Source organism: Microcaecilia unicolor, chromosome 1, assembly GCF_901765095.1.
Source record: "Microcaecilia unicolor chromosome 1, aMicUni1.1, whole genome shotgun sequence".
In the NCBI taxonomy this organism is placed as follows: domain Eukaryota; kingdom Metazoa; phylum Chordata; class Amphibia; order Gymnophiona; family Siphonopidae; genus Microcaecilia; species Microcaecilia unicolor.
The window spans coordinates 47,314,333-47,335,615 of NC_044031.1; the positions used below are offsets into that span (position 1 = coordinate 47,314,333).

The window sequence follows — 21,283 nt, forward strand, 5'->3', positions numbered from 1 at the left end:
TTTTCCAGGAGCTGTGACATTGCTTATACAGCATCCTCAGCCAAATAGTTGGGTTCAGGAACGGAGCCTTGGTCTTCTGCATGGCAGTGAATATCAGATCAGCCTTTATGCGTCTATTATTCTAAAGTAACAAAATGCTCCACGGTGGGCTGGATCTGTGAATTAGCTTTTGTATGCTTAAACAGCGTGATTTGGAAGTTGGTGAGGAAAACAGTAGGGCTTACAATAGAGTTCCAGCATTATTTTCAGTTAGGGCATAAGTTTATGGCCATTGGGTTGAGATATTCTAAGATATTTTGATTAGGCTGGAAGAGCATATAGGGGTCGCCCAGGCAGACTTATGTGTAGCCTTCATTCATCAGCACTTAAAAGCGATATGCAGTAGTTACTACTACTACTACTTAACATTTCTAGAGCGCTACTAGGGTTACGCAGCGCTGTACAATTTAACAAAGAGAGACAGTCCCTGCTCAAAGAGCTTACAATCTAATAGACAAGTGAACGGTCGGTCCGATAGGGGCAGTCAAATTGGGGCAGTCTGGATTCACTGAATGGTAAGGGTTAGGTGCCGAACGCAGCATTGGTGAGCTTTAAGCAAAGACTTGAAGACGGGCAGGGAGGGGGCTTGGCGTAAGGGCTCAGGAAGGTTGTTCCAAGTCCTCTTTTTCAGAGACATCTACAAGGTTTGCTAAGTGTATGCTACTATACACTTCCAGTGTGCCCTGCACAGACCCAGGGCTGCCGAGTGGGGGGGGGGGGGGGGGGGTGCAGAATTCCCCAGGCCCAGCGCCAGGGTCTGTCTCTCTCTCCTCCTTCTGTCCAGATCTGGGAGATTGCGTTAACATGATAACCCGGTCCCAGCACACAGGAGCTGGAGACAGACCCTGGCAATGGGCCCCCCTTGGTGGCCGGGGAGGAGCAGCACACTGACTTAAAGGAAGGTAGGGAGTGGGAGCGGTGATGGCCTGAACAAGCAAGGGATGGTGACGGCAGCTGCGTCCCGAGTGGGTGGGGTGGTGTGGCTGCAGCGGCCCTGCCTCGGACCCAGCTCTGTCTCTCAGCGGCCCTGCACAGACCTCCTCTGTCTTGGAGGTATCTGTGTTCAAGGTGAGCATGCTCTGATGCCTCTTCTCTCTGGGGTTCTTTCTCTTCAGGTGTCTAGTCTGATGATAGACATGAATGTGCTGATGGCGTCCAAGATGCTGATGGACCAGGTGGCTTCTGAGGGCAACAGCCTGTTGCTCCATCTCCTGTATCAACACCACCTCTTTGATTTCCGCATCTGGAGCAACAGTGACTTTGCTGTCAGATTAGGTAACGTCTTCTCTTTTTGGGGCACCTCTGGTGGAGCTTATGGAGAACGTTGAAATGGTAAAATCAGCTTTCTCCCTAAAGAGGGATCAGACTTTTCTTTTGGGTGGGGGGGGGGGGGGGGGGGGCAAAAATGACTATGCACTTTTTACTTCTTAACTGATCCCTCATTGCAGTGCAGGGGTTCTCAGTTTAGGCCTTTGGGGACTCTTAAAATGGTCTGGTTTTCAGTACTACTACTAATCATTTCTATAGCACTACTATATATATACGCAGCGCTGTACTTGTCATATGCAGGTACTTTCTCTGTCCCCAGAGGGCTCACAATCGAAGTTTTTGTTCCTGAGGCAATGGAGGGTTAAGTGACTTGCCCAAGTTCACAAGCAGCTGCAGTGGGAATTGAACCCAAGTTGCCAGGCTCAAAGCCCACTGCACTAATCATTAGGCTACTCCTCTACTCCAGGATTATTAGAGTTATTAAACTATAAACGAGAGACACTGTACATAAAAAGGAAAAAAAAACCTCTCATGAATACGCATGGTTGATATCCTGAAAATACCTGTCTGCAGCCTTGGAGAATTGGAGTTTGGCATGTCTAGGATAAGATGGCTCTATCTCACCTTTCACAATTTGTCATTTAGGGGGGGTGGGGGATGATGGTGTATGTGGATACCTAAATAAGAACATAAAAATAGCCATACTGGGTCAGACCAATGGTCCATGTAGCCCAGTATCCTGTTTTCCAAACAGTGGCCAAGCCAGGTCACAAGTACCTGGCAGAAACCCAAACAGTAGCAACATTCCATGCTATCAATCTCAGGGCAAGCACTGGCTTCCCCATGGCAATAGCAGACTATGGACTTTTCCTCCAGGAACGTGTCCAAACCTTTTTTTTAAATCCAGATATGCTAACTGCACATCCTCCAAAGATACAAGCATAATAACTTTACAATGTTTTATAACATATGTATGTGTAAGTGAGCATCCCACCAGGCTCCACCCATGTGTGCACCCCATTGCAAATACCACTTAGGCAGAAATTAACATGAATGTGTGGATAGCCGTTGAGCCCGTAAAAACGGGCTGGTATTGGGGTTTTCCTTCCCTCTCCCTCCCCCATCCCCGCGAGGTCGCCACCGCTTGTATAGGAAAGTGGTACTGCCAAGGAGAAAATCATGGAATAAGTGGTAAAACAAGAGCCACCCTAATAAAAAGCCTCAAACCATAATCTCTCTCCTCTGATTATGATACTCTGTGACTATGGATGAAATCCAAAGAATTGGAGGAATAGAGCCAGATATCAACCACTCAGCTCAGTGTGGATGCAATGTGTGTGTGTGGGGGGGGGGGGGGGGGGGGGGGGGGGGGGAATAAGGGCAGGAATCTGTGCCAGCCTTCTGGATATTATCTACATAGAACTACCTTTCTGGGTTAGCGCACAAATGGTTTCCATGATGATCTGTTTTCCTCTATTTTATTTTGTAAACTGCTTTAAGCCGATTGGATGAAAGCTCATATTGTAAATATATAACCCATAAGTACCTTTTTTGTTTTTCTCTTCTGTTCTCCTGTTTCTTGCTGACAGGTCACATTCAGTACCTGTCTGGTATTTTAAAGGACCACAAACAGAAAGTCAGGAAGAAGTACGGGGTGCAGTACCTCCTGGACTCCATTAGGAAGTATTATGGGTGAGTGGGCTTTGTGCACAGCAACAACAGAAAGAGCCTGGCTTCCCTGTTTGTCAGTTTGCATGATCTTTTAGTATTCCACTGGCTTCTGCATTCTCCACTTCGCTTTCCCTTTGTTTCCGGACTTCTCTGCTGCCATTCCTGATCTGCCATCCCTATCCATACTTCTCTTAGTTTGTAGTCTTTAAGGACAGGGCCTACTCCCAACTGCCTAGTCCTTCTGTTCTACACGTTCCTGCTGTGTGTTTACTGTCCTCTTTCTATAAATGCTGATATACAGTTTTTTTTTTTTGCGTACTGCAATTCAGCATTCAAACTTGAAAAGAGAATATGATAGCAGAGAATGAACGCAAGGCCTGTTTTTCCCTTTCTGATGCAGTGTTGCTGGCTCTGCCCTATCTCCTGCTTTCCCACTAATCCTCTATTCTAAATTCACGAACACTGTCGCTTTTATTTCTTTCTTTTTGAATCAGCTGCACCAGTAGCTCACCAAACACTGCTCGGGCATCATTCGAGATCCTCCAAAAATACACTAGTGTCATCCTAAATAGTATCATTGATGAACGTCTAAAAACGATGGGCTCGATATTCAAAACATTTTAAATGGCCAAGAGAGGCTCCTGGCCATTTAGATCACCTGTCTGGGGCTAACCAGGCATTTTCAGTGCCACTTAACTGGAAAATGCTACTGAACATGCCCAAGCTAAAACTGGCTATTGGGGCATTCTGGGGGGCAGAATTAACCGGCTAAAATAACCGCATAAATAGGACCACATAAAAGTCAGTCCTATCTTTATGTGGTTCTTTATAGCCGGATAAGTGCTGAATATCGCACTTAACCAGCTGTGTTTTCACCAGCTCCATATACCCGGAAATTCAATGCCAGAGCCCAGACATGGCGTGGCATTGAATTTTCGGGTATAATGCTGCTGGCAGTCGGCACAACACTGATCTCTGCCAGATGAATACCGGGCCCGATAAGTTCTGGATGGTTAACGTTCTAACAAATACAATTTCCTCAGTCTGAATGAATTCTTCTCCTGCCCCTTTTACACCTGAGCGCACCTGTCTGGAGAAGAAGAAAAGAAAGGTGGGCAGAGCAATGGAAAAATGTGCCCAATGGAAATGTTTCCCTACGAGAAAAACTACACTGGTTCCCACTTAAAGAACGCATCACGTTCAAAATATGCTCCCTAGTTCACAAGATCATTCACGGAGATGCACCAGCCTACATGTCAGACCTGATAGACTTACCACCCAGGAATGCCAAAATATCATCCCGGAAATTCCTCAACCTGCACTTCCCTAATTGCAAAGGTCTGAAATACAAACTAATGCACGCGTCAAACTTTACCTACTTGAGCACACAGTTATGGAACGTATTGCCGAGGAACTTAAAAACAATCTACAAATTAATGAACTTCCGCAAACTACTGAAGACCCATCAATTTAACAAGGCATACCACAAAAATCAACCAATGTGATTATACACAACTCCTCCACATATAATCAGAAATGTCTTACAATATTTGTTTGCTATACCACGATCATGTTCCTTTTTTCATTATCTTGTTACCCAAGATCCTACTGTAACACTAATTGTCTAATTCTAACTTATTTCCACCATTCTTGTTGATTGTAAGCCACATTGAGCCTGCAAAAAGGTGGGAAAATGTGGGATACAAATGCAATAAATAATAATAATAATTTTAACCAAGACATTTTGGTGTTTTGTTTTCAGAGCACAGAAGGAGAATCAGATTACAGCAGATGATGTGAAGACTGTGCAGACCTCCCTCTTTAGCCTGGTCAAAGATTTTCTTTCCAAGAACTTCTCATCGGATGAGCTGCAAGGTGTCATGAACTACATGAGAACAGTGAAGGACGAGGACCAGGTACTGGTTGGTTGACCAATGGCAGATGTGGTGATGGAGGTTAGGTTGACTGGAGGTGGATGTGGTGGCAAAGGTTAGATTGACTGATGATGGTACATATTAGTGGAGGTTAACTCTTAAATTGGAGGGATTAAATGTGCTCTTTGTGGTTTGATAGAATGGTGCACAGATTGTCTAATTTGGTGCTTGATGTGATGAAGTTTGTGCTGATCAAGGTAAATTTAGCTTGTAATAGATAGAAGGATAAAGGTTAATTAACTTGGTTGATTTTTAGATATGCCTGTTGAGTTTAGACTCAATGATGTTGGTTGTTTCCAAGCTTACATTCCTTGAATTTGTCTATGGTGATGAAAGTTAGCTGAGATTGAGGAACAGTGATAATGAGGGTTATAGTTTTTGTGTGGATGGAGGCTAGGTTGATTAAAGCTGCCTGTTCCAATGAAGGTTAGGTTGACTAGTGCTGGATATTCTTGAAGGGTAGGTTGAGTGGTGCCAGATATGGTAACAGTAACTTACTGTTATACATGAGATAGAGTTGCTTATAGTGGAGGTAGTGCGTGCCAATTTGTCTCATACATATTCATTGTGGGTATTCTGAAAACCTGACTAGCTGGGTGTGTCCCACCTTGCTCTAACTCATAGGCCTGACAAGAAAAATAAATTGACGTCATTTAAATCCATATCCAAGAAAAAAAAATCACTTGTCCACAACTACAGATCCAAGACTACAAAAAAGTACTAATAAGAAAACTTTTTTTTTATACCCCGCGCTTTCCCACTCATGGCAGGCTCAATGCGGCTTACATATTGTATACAGGTACTTATTTGTACCTGGGGCAATGGAGGGTTAAGTGACTTGCCCAGAGTCACAAGGAGCTGCCTGTGCCTGCAGTGGGAATCGAACTCAGTTCCCCAGGACCAAAGTCCACCACCCTAACCACTAGGCCAAAGTAAGGTTTTTATTAGAATACTAGCAAGTGAGAAACAGCGCAGAATGTAAGCAGTCTGTACATCCTCTGATCATATTTTGTTCAGAACTGTCTTATTTATTTCAAAAATCAGTTTTTATTCAATAACTAGTAAAAAAGGCCCGCTTCTGTAGGCAAGGAAACAGGCCTTAGGCAGGCAATTCCCCCCCCCCCCTCCGTGCTACGGCCCCCTTGAACCCCCCCCTTCCGCGAACCTGTCGTGACCCCCCCGTGCCAGCGAAAACTGCCCCCCCCCCCCCCGCCACCATTGCTGCCATTGTTGTGCTACCTGTACTGACAGCTGAAGTGTTGTTCTGCCCTTCAGGTGGGTTCTTCAATCATCTTGTTGGGAAGTTCCTCTGCGTGCGTCTGACGTCAGACGCACGCATGCGTCTGACGTCAGACGCACAGAGTTAAACTTTCTGAGAAGATGATTGAGGAACCCACCCGAAGGGCAGAACAACACTTCAGCTGTCAGCACAGGTAGTGCACAACAGTGGCGGGGGGGGGGGGGGGGTCGGCGTTCTGGTGGGGGGGGGGATCGACAGGTTCGCGGAAGGGGGTGGGTTTCGAGGGGGCCGTAGCGCAGGTGGTGACAGCTGATTCCGAGGCAGTAGGAGGAGTAGTACTCCTCTCCTTGCCTTGGAATCAGCTGTTTTGACATCAGTGACGTCCGTGCGTGTCTGCCTCGCAGACCACCTGCAGCAGGGAGCCACGGTTCCAAGCATAGAACGTTGGAGGTGAGAATTATTATATAGGATAAGAAAATTGAGTAGAACAGTGGCACATCCACACAAAGTGAAGCAAAAAAATAAACAAAACAAAACACTAAGCAGTGTCAATAATTCAGATACAAAGAAGAAACAGCACCCTCCCCCCCCCCAATAAGAAAACTTTAAAGGAAACATTTTATACCTGAAACACAGACAGATATACAAATATTCTTTCATGAAGAGCTAGCTATCGTTTGAGCAACACCTTGGTTGCCCACAATGAAGTACCATACTCTAATAGCAACATCGGTGTGCAACTTGAATTTAAATATCCTATATAATAAAACTCATCCTCAACGTTCTGAGGACACTGACGTCAGTGTCACTTCCTGCGGGCACTTCCTTCGGGTTCGAAGGGTTCGTGGTGGTGAAGCCACCGAAATCGCTGTGTCTGGGCCCCGCCCTCGCGTCAAACGTGATGACGTCGAGGGCGGAGCAATGGCGTCAAAGATCGAGGGCGGAGCAATGGCGTCAGTGGATGAAGGTGGCGTGCGTTGACGAGGTGCGGAGCAATGGCGGTCAGTGGCTTTACAACGCCGAAGGGGTGGGTAAGGAGGGGGGGGGTTCGGGAGGAAAACCTTGCTAGCGCCCGTTTCATTTGCTCCAGAAACGGGCATGTTTTACTAGTATAATATAATGCCCTTAAAAAGTGCAAGGCTAGATGCCTGCCGCTAATGCATGGGAAAATCCCATGCTAAGCCGCGTTTCCTCCAAATTATAATCGTATTTTAGTATAAGGGCTTAAGTGCCCAGGAATTTTCCATCCCTGTACTTGGAATTGAAAGAGATGCTCTGTGTTAACAGTAATAAAACGACATGGAAATGTTCAAAATCTAAAAATCCTTTTGTAATTTTTTCCATGTTCAGTTTTGAAGCCTGTGCCCTCTTTTTGCACCATAGTCTATCTGACCATTTTTTAAAATCATTTAACCAGCCAGGAACAGCACCTGACCGGTTAAATGGTACTTAACCAGTTATCCAGCGATATTGAACGGGAGATATCTCCTTCTGAATATTGCTGGTTAGCACTTAGCGGATAGCCATTTAATGGTGATATTGCAAAACAAAAACATATCAGTGTTGTAGATCACAATTTTCTCTTTTAGATAATACTGTTCACGAGCTGATTCAGGCAGACTCTTTTTTAATAATTGGCTTTGAACTTTGGTACATTTTACCATTTGCGCTGACAGTGCCAACTTTGAGGAAATCCTGCAGGGCGGTTATAGATGCTGGTTAGTTGCAAATCTGGCAGTATTGTGTCCAGCACAAGCATAATGCTTGTTCAAAATTTCAAATCCATATCTTTGTTTGCATGAAAGTTGTTGCGGTCTGAATACTGGTCCAAATATGTTCCGATGAGTCGCGACCAGTTTTGATGCACACTTTGAGTCAACTTGTTTGACTGGATTTTGCATCCATAATGTTAAAATGTATTTCATCGGAATTAGCATCAAAAGCTGTACAGGATTTGAATTTTTTAGCCATTCTTATAAATGTGTTTGGATTTTATTAGACCCCCAAAATGGCATTTTGGTAAATTTTGCATGCTCATGGACTGACAACCTTTCAGAAAAGGGGGTCTAGATCTGCAACTATTGCAGTTAGAGACCTCAAATTTTGGGAAACTTCGTTTAACACCTGACCCGCGCAACAGATAAAATTTGAACAAAATTGGAGACCATGATGGTGGGAACTTTTTTTAATTTTAGACCACTTGGCATGGAATGACCCATTTTATAATCAGCTATCCGCCGATATTGAGCATAATGCCGGTTAAGGACCCTGTTTACTAAGGTGCGTTAGTGTTTTTAGCACGCCTATAGGGATATTGTAGGCACGTACATGGTTAACGCGTGTTAAAAACATTAACGTGCCTATAACGCAGCTTAGTAAACAGCAGTGGCGTAGCTACGTGGGGCCTGAGGGGGCCGGGGCCCCCGCAGATTCACCCCAGGACCCCCCTCCCGGCGAACCCGCCCCCCGCCGCCGCCTACCTTTACTTTTGCTGGCGGGGGATCCCACTCCCCACCAGCCGACTTCTTCTCAGTCCTTCCTGCTCTTCAATTTGTTTGCTGACGTCCTGCACGTAATTGTACGTGCAGGACGTCAGACTCAAAGAACAGTTCTGTTCTCTGAGTCTGACGTCCTGCACGTACAACTTGCAGGACGTCAGCAAACAAATTGAAGAGCAGGAAGTGACTGAGAGGAAGACGTTGGCTGGCGGGGAGTGGGATCCCCCGCCAGCAAAAGTAAAGGTAGGCTGCGGCGGCGGGAGGGGGGGCGGCAATGTCGGCGGTGGGGGGGGCGGCGTCGGGGGGGGGGCTAAAATGTGCCCCCTCCCCCCCGGGCTCTGGACCCCTCCTCCACGGAAGGCTGGCTACGCCCCTGGTAAACAGGGCCCTAAGTTTGGTGGCCAGATACCAGGCCTATCTTTGGCTAGTTTCAACTTAACCGGCCAGTGCTGAATATTGACCTGGCCATTTACGTTGAAACTGGCCAACAAACTCCTGGATATTCCATGCCGGTCATCGGAAACGACCCTGCATTCAATATCCAGCTCAGCGTTGACCTCAGGAGGCAGACCAGCTACCTGCCGTGGTCTGAATTTCAGTTCCTATAAGTTTATTTTAGCACAATAATCATTTTAGAAATTTGATGAGAAAGATACTTTTTTTTTAAACTGAAAATGAATTGAACTTCCTGTGTTAGCTGAAATCACACATGCTTGCTATTAAAATATAGAAATACATCCTTTATGAGCATAACAGGTAAGCAGCCTTGTAGTCTTTTTTTAACATTCTTAATAGAATGTATATTATTTTCTTGCTCACCACAGTGTAAACTTTAATGCATTTTTTAAAAACTTTTGTCCTTAAGTCACTTGACATTTAAGAGAGTTTCCTATCCTACTTCCGATTATTGATTTCAGAAGAGTTGCTGGTATTGGCTGGATGACTGGATGGGTCTTTTTTTTTTTTTTTAATGCTCCCCTAGACTGTTTTGTGTTACTGAGGTTTTTGTTTTTGTGTTTCAAATTCCATCTGCATTCTTATCCTTGTGAATGTAGGGATATCAGGGCTGACTGGCCCAGGGGCTCCAGGGGAAAATGTGTGCTGCAGGGTTGAATTAATCTAGTTCCATTCCCTTCTCCTCCCTCTTTTGTTAACTGGGGGTGCTGCCCCCGCCTTGTTGGTAGCCAGAGGTGGCCTGAGAGGGATGCAGATGGGTGTGGAGCCTTATTTGCATAAGCAGTCGCTCAGTGGTAGGGGGTGGTCCTGTTGCTAGCTGTTGGAAAGGGGAAGGAAGCTGAGACTGTCACTCTCACTGGTGAAACCTAAGGGCCAAACCTAGAGTATAATATATAGGGCAGTGATTCCCAAACCTGGCCCTGGAGGCACCCCTGCCAGTCAGGTTTTTGGGATATCCACAATGAATGAATATTCATGAGAGAGATTTGCATACACAGTCTCTACTGCATGCAGATCTCTCTCACGAATATTCATTGTGGATATCCTGAAAACCTGATTGGCTGGGTTGCCTCCAGTTTCAGGTTTACTTTTGGGAACCACTGGCATAGGGTGACTGACTATAGAGGCATATTTTCAAAGCACTTAGCCTTCCAAAGTTCCATAGAGTGCTTTGAAAATATGCCTCTATACACCACTCTGCACCTGGACTAGCTTGCTACACACACTGTAACTTAGACCAGTTCCTCGTATCTTCTTTAACTGTACAAAGAACTTGCCTTGAATTCAGCCACCCATCTATTTATCCCAACTGACTCTGTACCACCTGTCTTGTCCCCATCTATATATCTGCACTTGGCCCCTCGTCTACATGGTAAGCTGTATTATAGAAAATCATTTACATCATATCTGTGTTATTTGAATGTTCTAATGTGAGCTTATTAGATGATTCAGTCGTATTATTCTGATATCATGTTATATCTCTGTTGTTTGAATTTAAGTGCTTTTAAATGTGTATATTTTTGATACTGTTTCATGGTAGTCCTATTACTAGGTTTTAATTTGCTGTTCTCAAGTGTGATAGTAGGAGTGTGGTTGGAACGGGAAGCTTTCATAAAATCCAGCCAGACAAGAATAAAAGTGGAGCAAACCCTACTTAAAGACAGATCCCTGTTACGTCACAGGTACAGTAAATAAAGAATAAGGTATTTTTCCCAGTTTCAAAGGAAAACTTTGCCCAGGTCTGTAGCTGATAGGCCCCAAACCTACAGTACATTCAGCCAGTGGTGTACCACGGTGGGGGCGGTCCGCCCCGGGTGCACGCCGCTTGGGGGGGTGCCGCACTCCTGTTGGCCGAGTCCGCTCGTTCACTCCCTGCTGCTCCCTCTGCGCGGAACAGGTTACTTCCTGTTCCGGGCCAGAGGGAGCAGCAGGGAACGAGCGGACTCGGAGCCGACAGGCACGCGCCCCCCCCCCCCCCCCCCCAGCAGGTAAAATGCACCCGGGGGGGGGGGGAGGTCACGCTGCACCCAGAGGGGGGGGGGGGGGGCCCTGCACCTGGGGGTGGGCACATCGGCGATCTGCCCCGGGTGTCAGCCAGCCTAGGAACGCCACTGCATACAGCTACTTGCAGGATTGCGCAGACACAGGTCTGATTCCAGCCAGCCCTCAAAAACAGGATTCTTGTAAAGCTGGAGTTAAAGCTTGGCTTATGTCAGCCAGGTTCTTGTAGCTTAAACATAAGCGGGGAGGCCTTACACTACAGGGCGGCTTCTCTCCTCCTCCTCCTACTACTACTACCTATCACTTCTATAGCGCTACAAGGCATACGCAGCGCTGTACATCATACATGAAAAGACGGTCTCTGGGGCCTCTCTGTTCTGTTCTGCCAGAGGGTTTTTACTTCCTCCTCACTGTTGAACCCCATCCTTCTGGCCAGACAGCCTAACACACCCCTGTGCTTACTCGGACAGTTTCAGCCTCTGACATGGCTGATTTAGCGCCACATGCTGCAAGGTGGCTAAGCTGCAACTTCAGGGAGTGCTCTTAAGGACACCAGCCGCTAGACCACTCACTCCCCTTGCATCAAGTTCACCTCATTTATTGTATTTATGTTTATATTTGGTCGTTTTTACTATTGTTATGCTATTAACAAAATTGTAAGTTTTATGTTAAACTGTACAAGGCGCAAAGGAAGAAGTAGGGGATGACTCAGTAACTTCCTGAAGGTAAATTGATGCAAAATCAGGCTTTATTGAACAAAGCACCAAGATAGGACCTGACACAGGACCGTGTTTCGGCGGAAGGAACTCTGTTAAACATGGACACTATATTTGTGGTGACTATCAAGAAATGTAGGAGCTGTGCCCACCGTGTGTGTCACTGAGGTAATGCCACGGGATTAGCCAAAGCAACGCGTGGTCAGTGAGAATCAAAGTATCAGTCAAACAGCTGCCACCAAACTATGACGCAATATAGACTGTTCTTTCATCAATTTACCCACAGGTCATCCCCTACTTCTTCCTTTGTTTCTCGTATGTGCCACAGGGGTTAATAAATCCCAGTAAATAAACAAATAGGCCACAGCTCATCCTCTTGTGGAGTGGTAGTGAGACTCCAACCCTGAAGTTACCTAAAGTTCCACTAACTTACCAGAAACCCATCACTAAACTGTACACCTCTGCAGTGGCGTAGCAAGAAGGGCTGCCACCCGGGGCGGTTCACCGTTGCACCCCCCCCCCCCCCCGGGTGCAGCACGATGACACCCCCCCCCCCCAGCGCATCAACACCCCCCCCCCCCCGACCCAGTGCATACCCTCCTCAGCTCCCTCCAACCAGCTGAGCACCCTACCTTTAAAGACATTTCGGAAGCGTTGGAGAGGCGAGGCGCAGCGCCTCGCGCCTGTAAGTAAAAGAAGCGAGGATCGTCATCGGGCCTTCCCTCACGCTGTCTGTCCCGCCCTTGCGGAAATAGGAAGTTGCGTCAGCGGAGGGCGGGACAGACAGCGTGAGGGAAGGCCCGATGACGATCCTCGCTTCTTTTACTTGTAGGCGCGAGGCGCTGCGCCTCGCCTCTCCACCGCTTCCGAAATGTCTTTAAAGGTAGGGTGCTCAGCTGTTGGAGGGAGCTGAGGAGGGTAGGCACTGGGTCGGAGGGGGTGTCATTGTGCTGCACCCAGGGGGGGGAGCTGGCAGGGAGCACCCCCCCCCCCCCGAGCTGACACCCAGGGCGGACCGCCCCTCCCGCCCCCCCCTTGCTACGCCACTGCACCTCTGCAAGATATCAGCTTCTGAACAGTAATTTTGTCCCGTTTCTCTAAGGTATGGTCCTAGTGTTTCATCAACAACATGTCTTTCCTCCTCCCCTCTCTGTGGCTGCAGGTGTGTGGAGCACTTGAGGTAATTCAGGGCCTGCTGAAAGGAAGTTCCTGTCAGGAGCAGGTCTTCAGCGTCTTGTTCGAGCCTGGGAACGTAGAGGCGCTTTACTCACTGCTGGTGCAGAAGAGGTTCTCCGATGAAGTGCGGGAGAGAGTCTTCAGAGTAAGGAACACCTTTAGTAGCTGGGTCTGGGGAGCTTTGGTATTGTTTTCAACCTTTTATCTGTTGTCTGGATGAAAAAAGAGAGGAGAAGGAAGAGTGTAAACTGGATTAAAAATTGAAACATGAAACACTTGTGCTAATGCAGTAAACAATGCGTCCTTTTTAAAAAAAAAAAAATAACTATTTCTGAGCATGATATGCCAAATAATGAATTTGGTTGGTCCCACTGAACACCACATGGGGTCTACCCAGTGTTCTTTGCGACTTGCAGTACCAGACTTGGCCACTGTATACCCTGGTGGAGGTGGTTTCATGTTGTTCTTGTGATAGTGTATTTAGTGCTATTCTGGCCCCAGCCCTTGATATTAACGAGCCCAAGACTTGCTGCCAAGCATTTTGAGAGTGTGCAGCCTGATCCTACAGTGACACTCAGCTCAGGTACTGTGCTGATGCTGGGTTAGAGCACCTCCCTCCAGAGCATCCTCTGACCAATACCAACAGCTTAACCGCTGTAGTGTGGGGCCTGGTGTTCAGTCAAGGTTAGGGTTACCGTACGTCCAGTTTTACCTGGATATGTCCTCTTTTTGAGGACACCGTGGGATGTCTGGGTGGGTTTTGCCAGCCTGCCTATTTGTTCGGGTTTGTGGGCAGGCTGGCTTGCGGACGAGCAAGCGGGCCTCAGGTTGTCCTGTCCTCCCTTCCATTCCTGTACCTTATCGTCGTGCCCTGGTGGTCTAGTGGCCTCTGCGGGTCAGGAAAGAGCCCCCTTTTCCTGCCCGACACTGCCGCAGACCGTTCGCTCCCAGCGCCACTTCAGAATGGCTGCCGAGAGTTCAGGAGGCCACTAGACCACCAGGCATGATAAGGTATAGGACGGGAGGGATGTGGATGGAGTGAGCTATAAAAAAAAAAAAGGTGAGTGGAGGGAGGCTGGAAAAAAGATTGGGGAAGGGACATGCATGGGAAAGAAGGAGGGAATCTGGCTTTCTTGGGGGAGTGGGGTCACGGCGACACTGCGGTGCAGGGGCATGGTGGGGGTGTGACGGGGGGCATGGCGAGGGGGGTGATGGTTGTCCTCTTTTTGAATCATGCCAAATATGCCAAACTTAGGCACACATTTTCTGCCAAATTCAAGCACCTAACTTGAAGTAGGTTCCTTAATTTTTAAGGTGCCTAAAATTAGGCTGTTCAGCCTTGACTCAATATTTCCGCTGAGTATTAAATTTAAAGTTTGTCCAGAAAAGAGAGGATTGCCACCCCCGCTCCCAATCCGGCCCCCACATTCCCTCTACCTCCTTGTTTGAAATTGAGTAATGCTGTGTGTGTGGCGGGGAGGGGAGTCACCAGGTATCTCCCGCTGTCAAACTGCAAGTCAGAAAGAGCCCCAGCCCCCCCCCCCCCAAAAAAAAAGAAATCATCCAAAAAATCATCCTCTCTCTCCTAACCCGTCTGTCTGCCATTTGCAAACACACTCCCTTCCATGCTGAAGCAGGCTGGAAGGAAGGTAGCATCTTCTCTCAGCCTGGGTCAATGCTACATGCAAGTGATTTTGACAGCGACAGCTGAAAGCACTTCAGTACTCATTCACTGCTCGCAGTGAGGGTGCCGGTTCCATTTGAGCACCAAGATATTGTTTATTTTTAATTATATGCCGAGTCATTGTTCAGAATTGATATACTACAAAGCATGCCCATCGCAGTTCTATGCAGTTTACAATATAATGCCAATAAAAGAGGAAAAGAATACGAAAAAAAAATTACAGTTCCTTTAATAGAGACTTTGCAGGGAGCAGTAAGAAAAGAAAAGAAAAAAGACCAGACCGTAGAATTAGGGGCAGGCATCAAAATAAAGTGAAAGGGGATTAAGGGGGTTGGAGGGAAAGGGAGGAAGCCCACAGTGCTGGACAAAACTGTAACCAATTGAAAAGTGCTCAATTAGCCATGTTTTTAATGCTTTCGGTGAACTGAGGGAAGTAGGTTGCTGCCTGATCGCCAGGGAAAGTGTGTTCTGTAAAAATGGGTCAAAGTATAAAAACGCAGCCCCTCTAGAGATTTGTTGCTCAAGCTATATTTTATTATGTTTATGTACATTTTCTTTAATGATTTTTTGATTTTGTGACACTCTTTGCTTTTTTCTTATGTTGGTTGGTGATCTGCTGAGGACAATTCATGGATCAGTGGAATATAAATGTTTTAAATAGTGTTCTACTACTACTACTACTACTACTACTACTATTTAGCATTTCTATAGCGCTACAAGGCGTACGCAGCGCTGCACAAACATAGAAGAAAGACAGTCCCTGCTCAAAGAGCTTACAATCTAATAGACAAAGAATAAATAAAGTAAGCAAATCAAATCAATTAATGTGTATAGGAAGGAGGAGAGGAGGGTAGGTGCCAGGTTCACTTTATGATAGTAGTTGGAGGCTTGGGGATGTCAGGGGGATCAGGACTTCGGATGATGTGGGTGGGAGGCTGACAGCCTCCCCCCTCCCTCCTCATTATATTTTGACAGTGGGAGAGATGAGAGATTCAGGGGCACCCCCCCCCCCCACTATTGCTTAGTTGCAAGGGGGTGAGGGTGGGTGTTTTGCAGTTCCCCGCGCATGTGTACTTCAGCACTAGAAGATGGGGGAATATGAAGGGCAGCTGGATTTAGGGTTTATACAGAACCTAGATTTGTTGGCCTAACTCACTCCTCTTTCTCCTTACCCTGACCTGTCCATGCCCACTTTTGATACACCTGAATTTTGGTGGCTTGTGAATTATGACACCTGAATTTTGGTGGCTTGTGAATTATGGTACCTAAATTTGGTGCTCTACAATTGAGCTAGTCATAGGTGCTTAACCCTTAACATTTGGTATCTTGATGGATAACGTTTGGAGATGGGAAAGCGGTAGAACTAGAGGACATGAAATGAGATTGAAGGGGGGCAGACTCAAGAAAAATGTCAGGAAGTATTTTTTCACGGAGAGAGTGGTGGATACTTGGAATGCCCTCCTGTGGGAGGTGGTACGGTAACGGAATTCAAACATGCGTGGGATAAACATAAAGGAATCCTGTTCAGGATGTGGAGGGGAAGTAACGTCACCAAGCAGCATGGCCGCTTAAGAGCTGAGCTCCTACAGCCCCACGGAGGATATTAGCAATAAAAACGATCTAATCGTGGCTGGAGAAAACAAAAATAGCGTTCGCGACCAGCAGCAACGCTAGAGCAGCGGAATCGCTCGTAAAATAAACCCGAAGGTGGCGGACCTCTCGCGTTTTGCCTTCTTAGAAGAAGCCGCGGCATTAAGGGTCAAAATGGCGGATGCACGGAAGACAAAAGAGACGGCGAATGGAGGAAAAACAAGGCCCGCGGAAAACGCGCAAGAACAGCACACCGCAACAGACCCGGAGAGAGGGGTCCCCTCGAATTTAGAAGCCTGGCTCCACGACATAAGCTCCGACCTGAAAGCCCTGCGGGCCGAAGTGGCAACGCTTAAAGAAGACCTGAGAGGACAGATTCGGGAGCTGGGCTCACGCCTAGAGGAAACGGAGACGCAGGTTGAAGCACACAGTGAAGCAATTGGGGCCTTGGACCAGCAGATGAGTGAGCTGCAGGGAGACCAGCACCAGCTGCTGGACAAAATTGAGGACTTGGAAAATCGGGGTCGCCGCAACAACCTCAGATTCCGGGGCCTGCCAGAAACGTCCACTTACCAAGACTGCGAGCACGTGGTCCAAAAACTGGTTAGTGCATTGCTGTCAGTGAATGGAGACACTGTGGAGGCCGAAACAATACAGCTGGAAAGAGCGCATAGAGCTTTGGGCGCAGCGCGCAATAACAAACCAAAAGATATTATTGCCTGCTTCTCCAGCTTCAAACTTAAGGAACAGGTGCTAAAAATGGCTCGTCAGACTCCAGACTTTAAATGGGATTCCTATGCTATTGAAGTATATCAAGACCTGGCAGCCATGACATTGAAGCGGAGGGCAGATCTGAAACCATTCACTAGGCACCTGAGAGAACTCAAAATCCAATACAGATGGAGACACCCTTTTGCATTAGCCTTTTATAAAGACGGGACAATGCACCTGATAAAATCTATTGAGGAAGCAAGAGCAATTTGTCCAGAGACGGTAGAGTTGGAAGAGAGGAGAGCTACAGGTCCCGAGAAGAAAACCATCTCCCGGTCCCTGCCACCAAAATGGCAGAGAGTGGGGAAAGGCCCTAGAAGACTACAACGCCAGCAGTCGGCTGCGAGAGTCACCTGAGAACAATTAGACTTTAAAGTTGAAGTAAAGTTAGACTTATAGTTACTGATGTTGAACAAGTTACTTAAGCTAAGGTAATCTCCAGCGCGGGACAAAAATAGCGCTAGATGAGACAACTCTGTGGGGTGAGTAGACAGCGGGGCGGCTGCTACTTCCTCTCTATATAGACACCCATTGGTACTCCATGGGGTGTTATAATTATGTTAGGGGAATTTGGGGGGGGGGGGGGAAGGGACTAACAAGGGGGGGGGGGTGGGGAGCAGTTCTGTGTGACAAAGGAAATAGACCTATCAAGGGAAAAAGACCAATGGGAAAAAAGGGACATGAGAGAAGTCACACTAACACTACTAGACCATGGGTGATCTTAATTGTATGTCGCTGAATGTAAGAGGGCTGAACATCCCCAGGAAAAGGCAGTTGCTATTTCGGGAACTGTTAAGGCTACAGATAGATATTGGCTTTATACAAGAGACTCACCTCAAACCGCGATATGAATACCTATGTACCCATAAGCAATACCCAATTATATACTTTGCTTCTAGTAATGACAATACAAAAAGCAAGGGAGTGTTAATTGTGTTCCGAGGTAATAAGCCCTGGGGGATAAAGAAAGTGATAAAAGATAAAAACGGGAGATACCTACTTATAGTCTTTGAATTAACAGGCCAAACATACACAGTGGTAAATGTTTATGGACCCAATGTACATCATGAGGAATTCTTTAAAGAATTAGACCAACTGCTCATTAGGAACATTGAGGGATCCTTGCTACTGGGAGGAGACTTCAACCTCACAGTGAACCCATGCTTAGATAATTCCACGACCAGGACAGCTTATGCTAGGCAAGATAGACGGAAGCTGCAAGAATTCCTTACACGCTGGCAGTTGATAGATTACTGGCGCAGGGATAACCCTATGGCGCGAACGTATACACACTTTTCATCAGTGCACCACACCTCATCTAGGATAGATATGTGGCTAGGAGATGCCTCTCTCTTGGGTCGAGCTGACTCCATGCAAATACTTCCCCGCACCTGGTCTGATCATTCCCCGGTGACAGTACGACTCCGTGGACTGGGACCCAAAAGGCCGAGACCCCCCTGGCGTCTCGATGATGCGTTACTAGCTGATCCAAGCAATCTGTCCCAAGTGGAACAGTCCATTAAAGACTATATTAGCTTCAATGATAATGGAGAAGTTTCTCCAATAGTTTTGTGGGAAGGCCTTAAAGCAGTAATAAGGGGCCACTTAATAGCTCTCAGATCACGGGTGTGGAAAGTTCGATGTGCTAAGGAGAATGACATTCGTCAGCAATTGGCTAAGACAGAGGCACTCCTACAACAGGGGGAGGGTTCAGACCTTACAAATCTTACAACTCAAGCTCACGAGTTACGATCGCAACTGCACGATCTTGAATTAGCAGATATCTCTGAAAAACTACAAAGGGTGCGACAGTCATATTTTGAATTTGGCAATAAACCAAGTAGATTATTAGCCCACAAATTAACACAGCATGCCAGCAGAAATATGATAGGGGGGTTACGAGACGAAGGTGGGATAGTGCATTCTGATTATGAGTTTTTGGAGTCTGCCTTTCGGGACTTTTATAAGAAACTTTACACATCAGAAACAGAACAGAACCCCGAGGAGTCAGCCAAATTCTTAGCAGGGATAGAGCTCCCAGTACTACCAGAGGGTGCTGATCAAACGTTAGGTAGCCCCATCACAGCCGAGGAAGTGGAACAGACAATCAAGGGACTGTCTCTTAATAAAGCTCCGGGACCAGACGGATTCACTAATAAGTTTTATAAGACCTTTAGGAAAATACTGTCTCCCCTCCTAGTGAAAGTATTCAACTTCATAGATGAGAGCACAGGCCTACCGCCGACCTGGAATATGGCAACAATAACAGTGTTACCCAAACCAGGCAAGGATCCTCTCATATGCAGCTCTTATAGACCTATCTCACTACTGGGGGTAGATTATAAATTATTTACAAAAATTTTGGCCACTAGATTACAGACGTATCTCCCCCTGCTAACTCATGAGGATCAAGCAGGATTCGTGCAGAATCGTCAAACTTTTGATAACATAAGAAGAACTTTACAGGTTATCCAAGGGGCACAGATTACAAACACCCCCATGTGTATATTATCTTTAGACGCTGAAAAGGCCTTTGACCGGGTCAGCTGGCCATTTTTGTTCGCAGTTTTAAAGAAGGCGGGTATTGGGGGGAGATTTGCAGAGTGGTTACACTCAGTATATAAAACCCCGAGGGCAGCGGTGCGAGTCAATGGGGTCTTATCCTCCCCCTTCTCATTACATAGAGGTACTAGGCAGGGCTGTGCACTATCGCCACTGCTATTTGCTTTAGTGATGGAGCCCTTGGCAGCTAAAATTAGATCAAACCCTGAAATCTGGGGTATGAGAGGGGGAGGGATTGAAACTAAAATACTCCTTTTCGCAGATGACATTCTGCTTATTTTAAAAGACCCCCTCTCAGCTTTTCCAAAAATCGGAGAAGAAATACAGGCGTATGGGGCCGTCTCGGGTTTTAAAATAAATTTTGACAAGTCCGAGGCACTGGATATAAATATGTCAGATAGTCAAATAGATCAGTTGAAGCTCCAGTTCCCATATAAATGGGCCTGTAAATACATAAGATATTTAGGGGTCAATATACCTCGCAGTCTGGAGGAAGTCTTTAAAAGCAACTTTCCAACGAAGGCACAAGACCTATTTCGGGAGTTGGAGAGATGGGAGGGCTTAACACTATCATGGATGGGAAGGATCAATGCTATCAAAATGATTGTTCTCCCGAAACTCCTATATTTATTCATGGCCCTACCAATTGACATACCAGATGATTTCTTCCGAGGCTTGCAGAGAAAAGTATTTCATTATCAGGAGAAAAAGACCACCCCGGGTGCAGCGGGAGACGCTGTGTCAATTGAGAGACAAGGGGGGCATGGGGGTCCCTGCATTTCGGGAATATTACAATGCAGCACACTTGCGAATATTAGCAATCTGGCTACAGGGGAATGGGAAGATATGGGCCCGTATAGAACAGAGTTGGCTGGAACCGTCCCCACTTGGGGCAATACCATGGCTGCCGAAGCGACAACTAAGAGAGATAATAAGGAACAGTCCACCTCTGATTCAATGGCCATTAAACACTTGGTACAAGGTTAGGGAGAAGTTTTTCCCAGGGAGGATATACTTTAAACATGCATTCCTTAGATATACCCCTCAATTCGGACCAGGTGCACTAGACACGACCTATGAGGAATGGGAAACTATGGGTCTGCGGGAACTGGGGCAAATGTGTGATGAGGGGCACGTCCTTACCTTCCGAGAGTTAAGTCAAGAACATGGGCTTTCACCTCTCCAGGCCTTCCAATACTACCAAGTACGAGATTTTATTCACCGTAAAGCAAGGGAAGAGCTTAGTTTGGCTGAAACAATGCTGGAAAAAGGGTTAATGGGAGGAGGAGACAGAGGTAGTATATCAAGAATATATAGAGCTTTATTGGCCCACTCCCAATCGGTGGAACATTATACAGAAAAATGGGAAAAGGCAATGGGGGTCACCTATGAACCCAAACAGTGGGCACAAGCTTTTAGATCCCTATTAAAAGTATCAATATCCAGTGCAATGATGGAGAACGGACACAAAATTTTGTATAGTTGGTATTACACCCCTAGCCGCCTGGTCAGTATGTTTAAATCGGGCTCAGATCTTTGCTGGCGGCAATGTGGGGAGGTGGGAGATATGCATCACATATGGTGGACATGTAAATATGCACAAAGGTATTGGGAAAGCATAATGGACCTGGTACATAAAGTGACAGAAACAGAATACCCCATGAAACTAGATACCT

General features: G+C 46.6%; 1 protein-coding gene across 2 annotated transcripts in view; it reads left to right on the plus strand.

Moving 5' to 3' along the window:
• Positions 1–21,283, plus strand: part of NBEAL2 (neurobeachin like 2) — a 492,927-nt gene that overhangs the window by 351,396 nt on the left and 120,248 nt on the right. For both annotated transcript variants that reach the window (XM_030196875.1, XM_030196883.1), the window contains 4 exons: positions 1,155–1,314; positions 2,898–3,000; positions 4,742–4,895; positions 12,987–13,145. In XM_030196875.1, the coding sequence (XP_030052735.1) occupies positions 1,155–1,314; positions 2,898–3,000; positions 4,742–4,895; positions 12,987–13,145 (576 nt within the window). The remainder of the gene's footprint in view (positions 1–1,154; positions 1,315–2,897; positions 3,001–4,741; positions 4,896–12,986; positions 13,146–21,283) is intronic.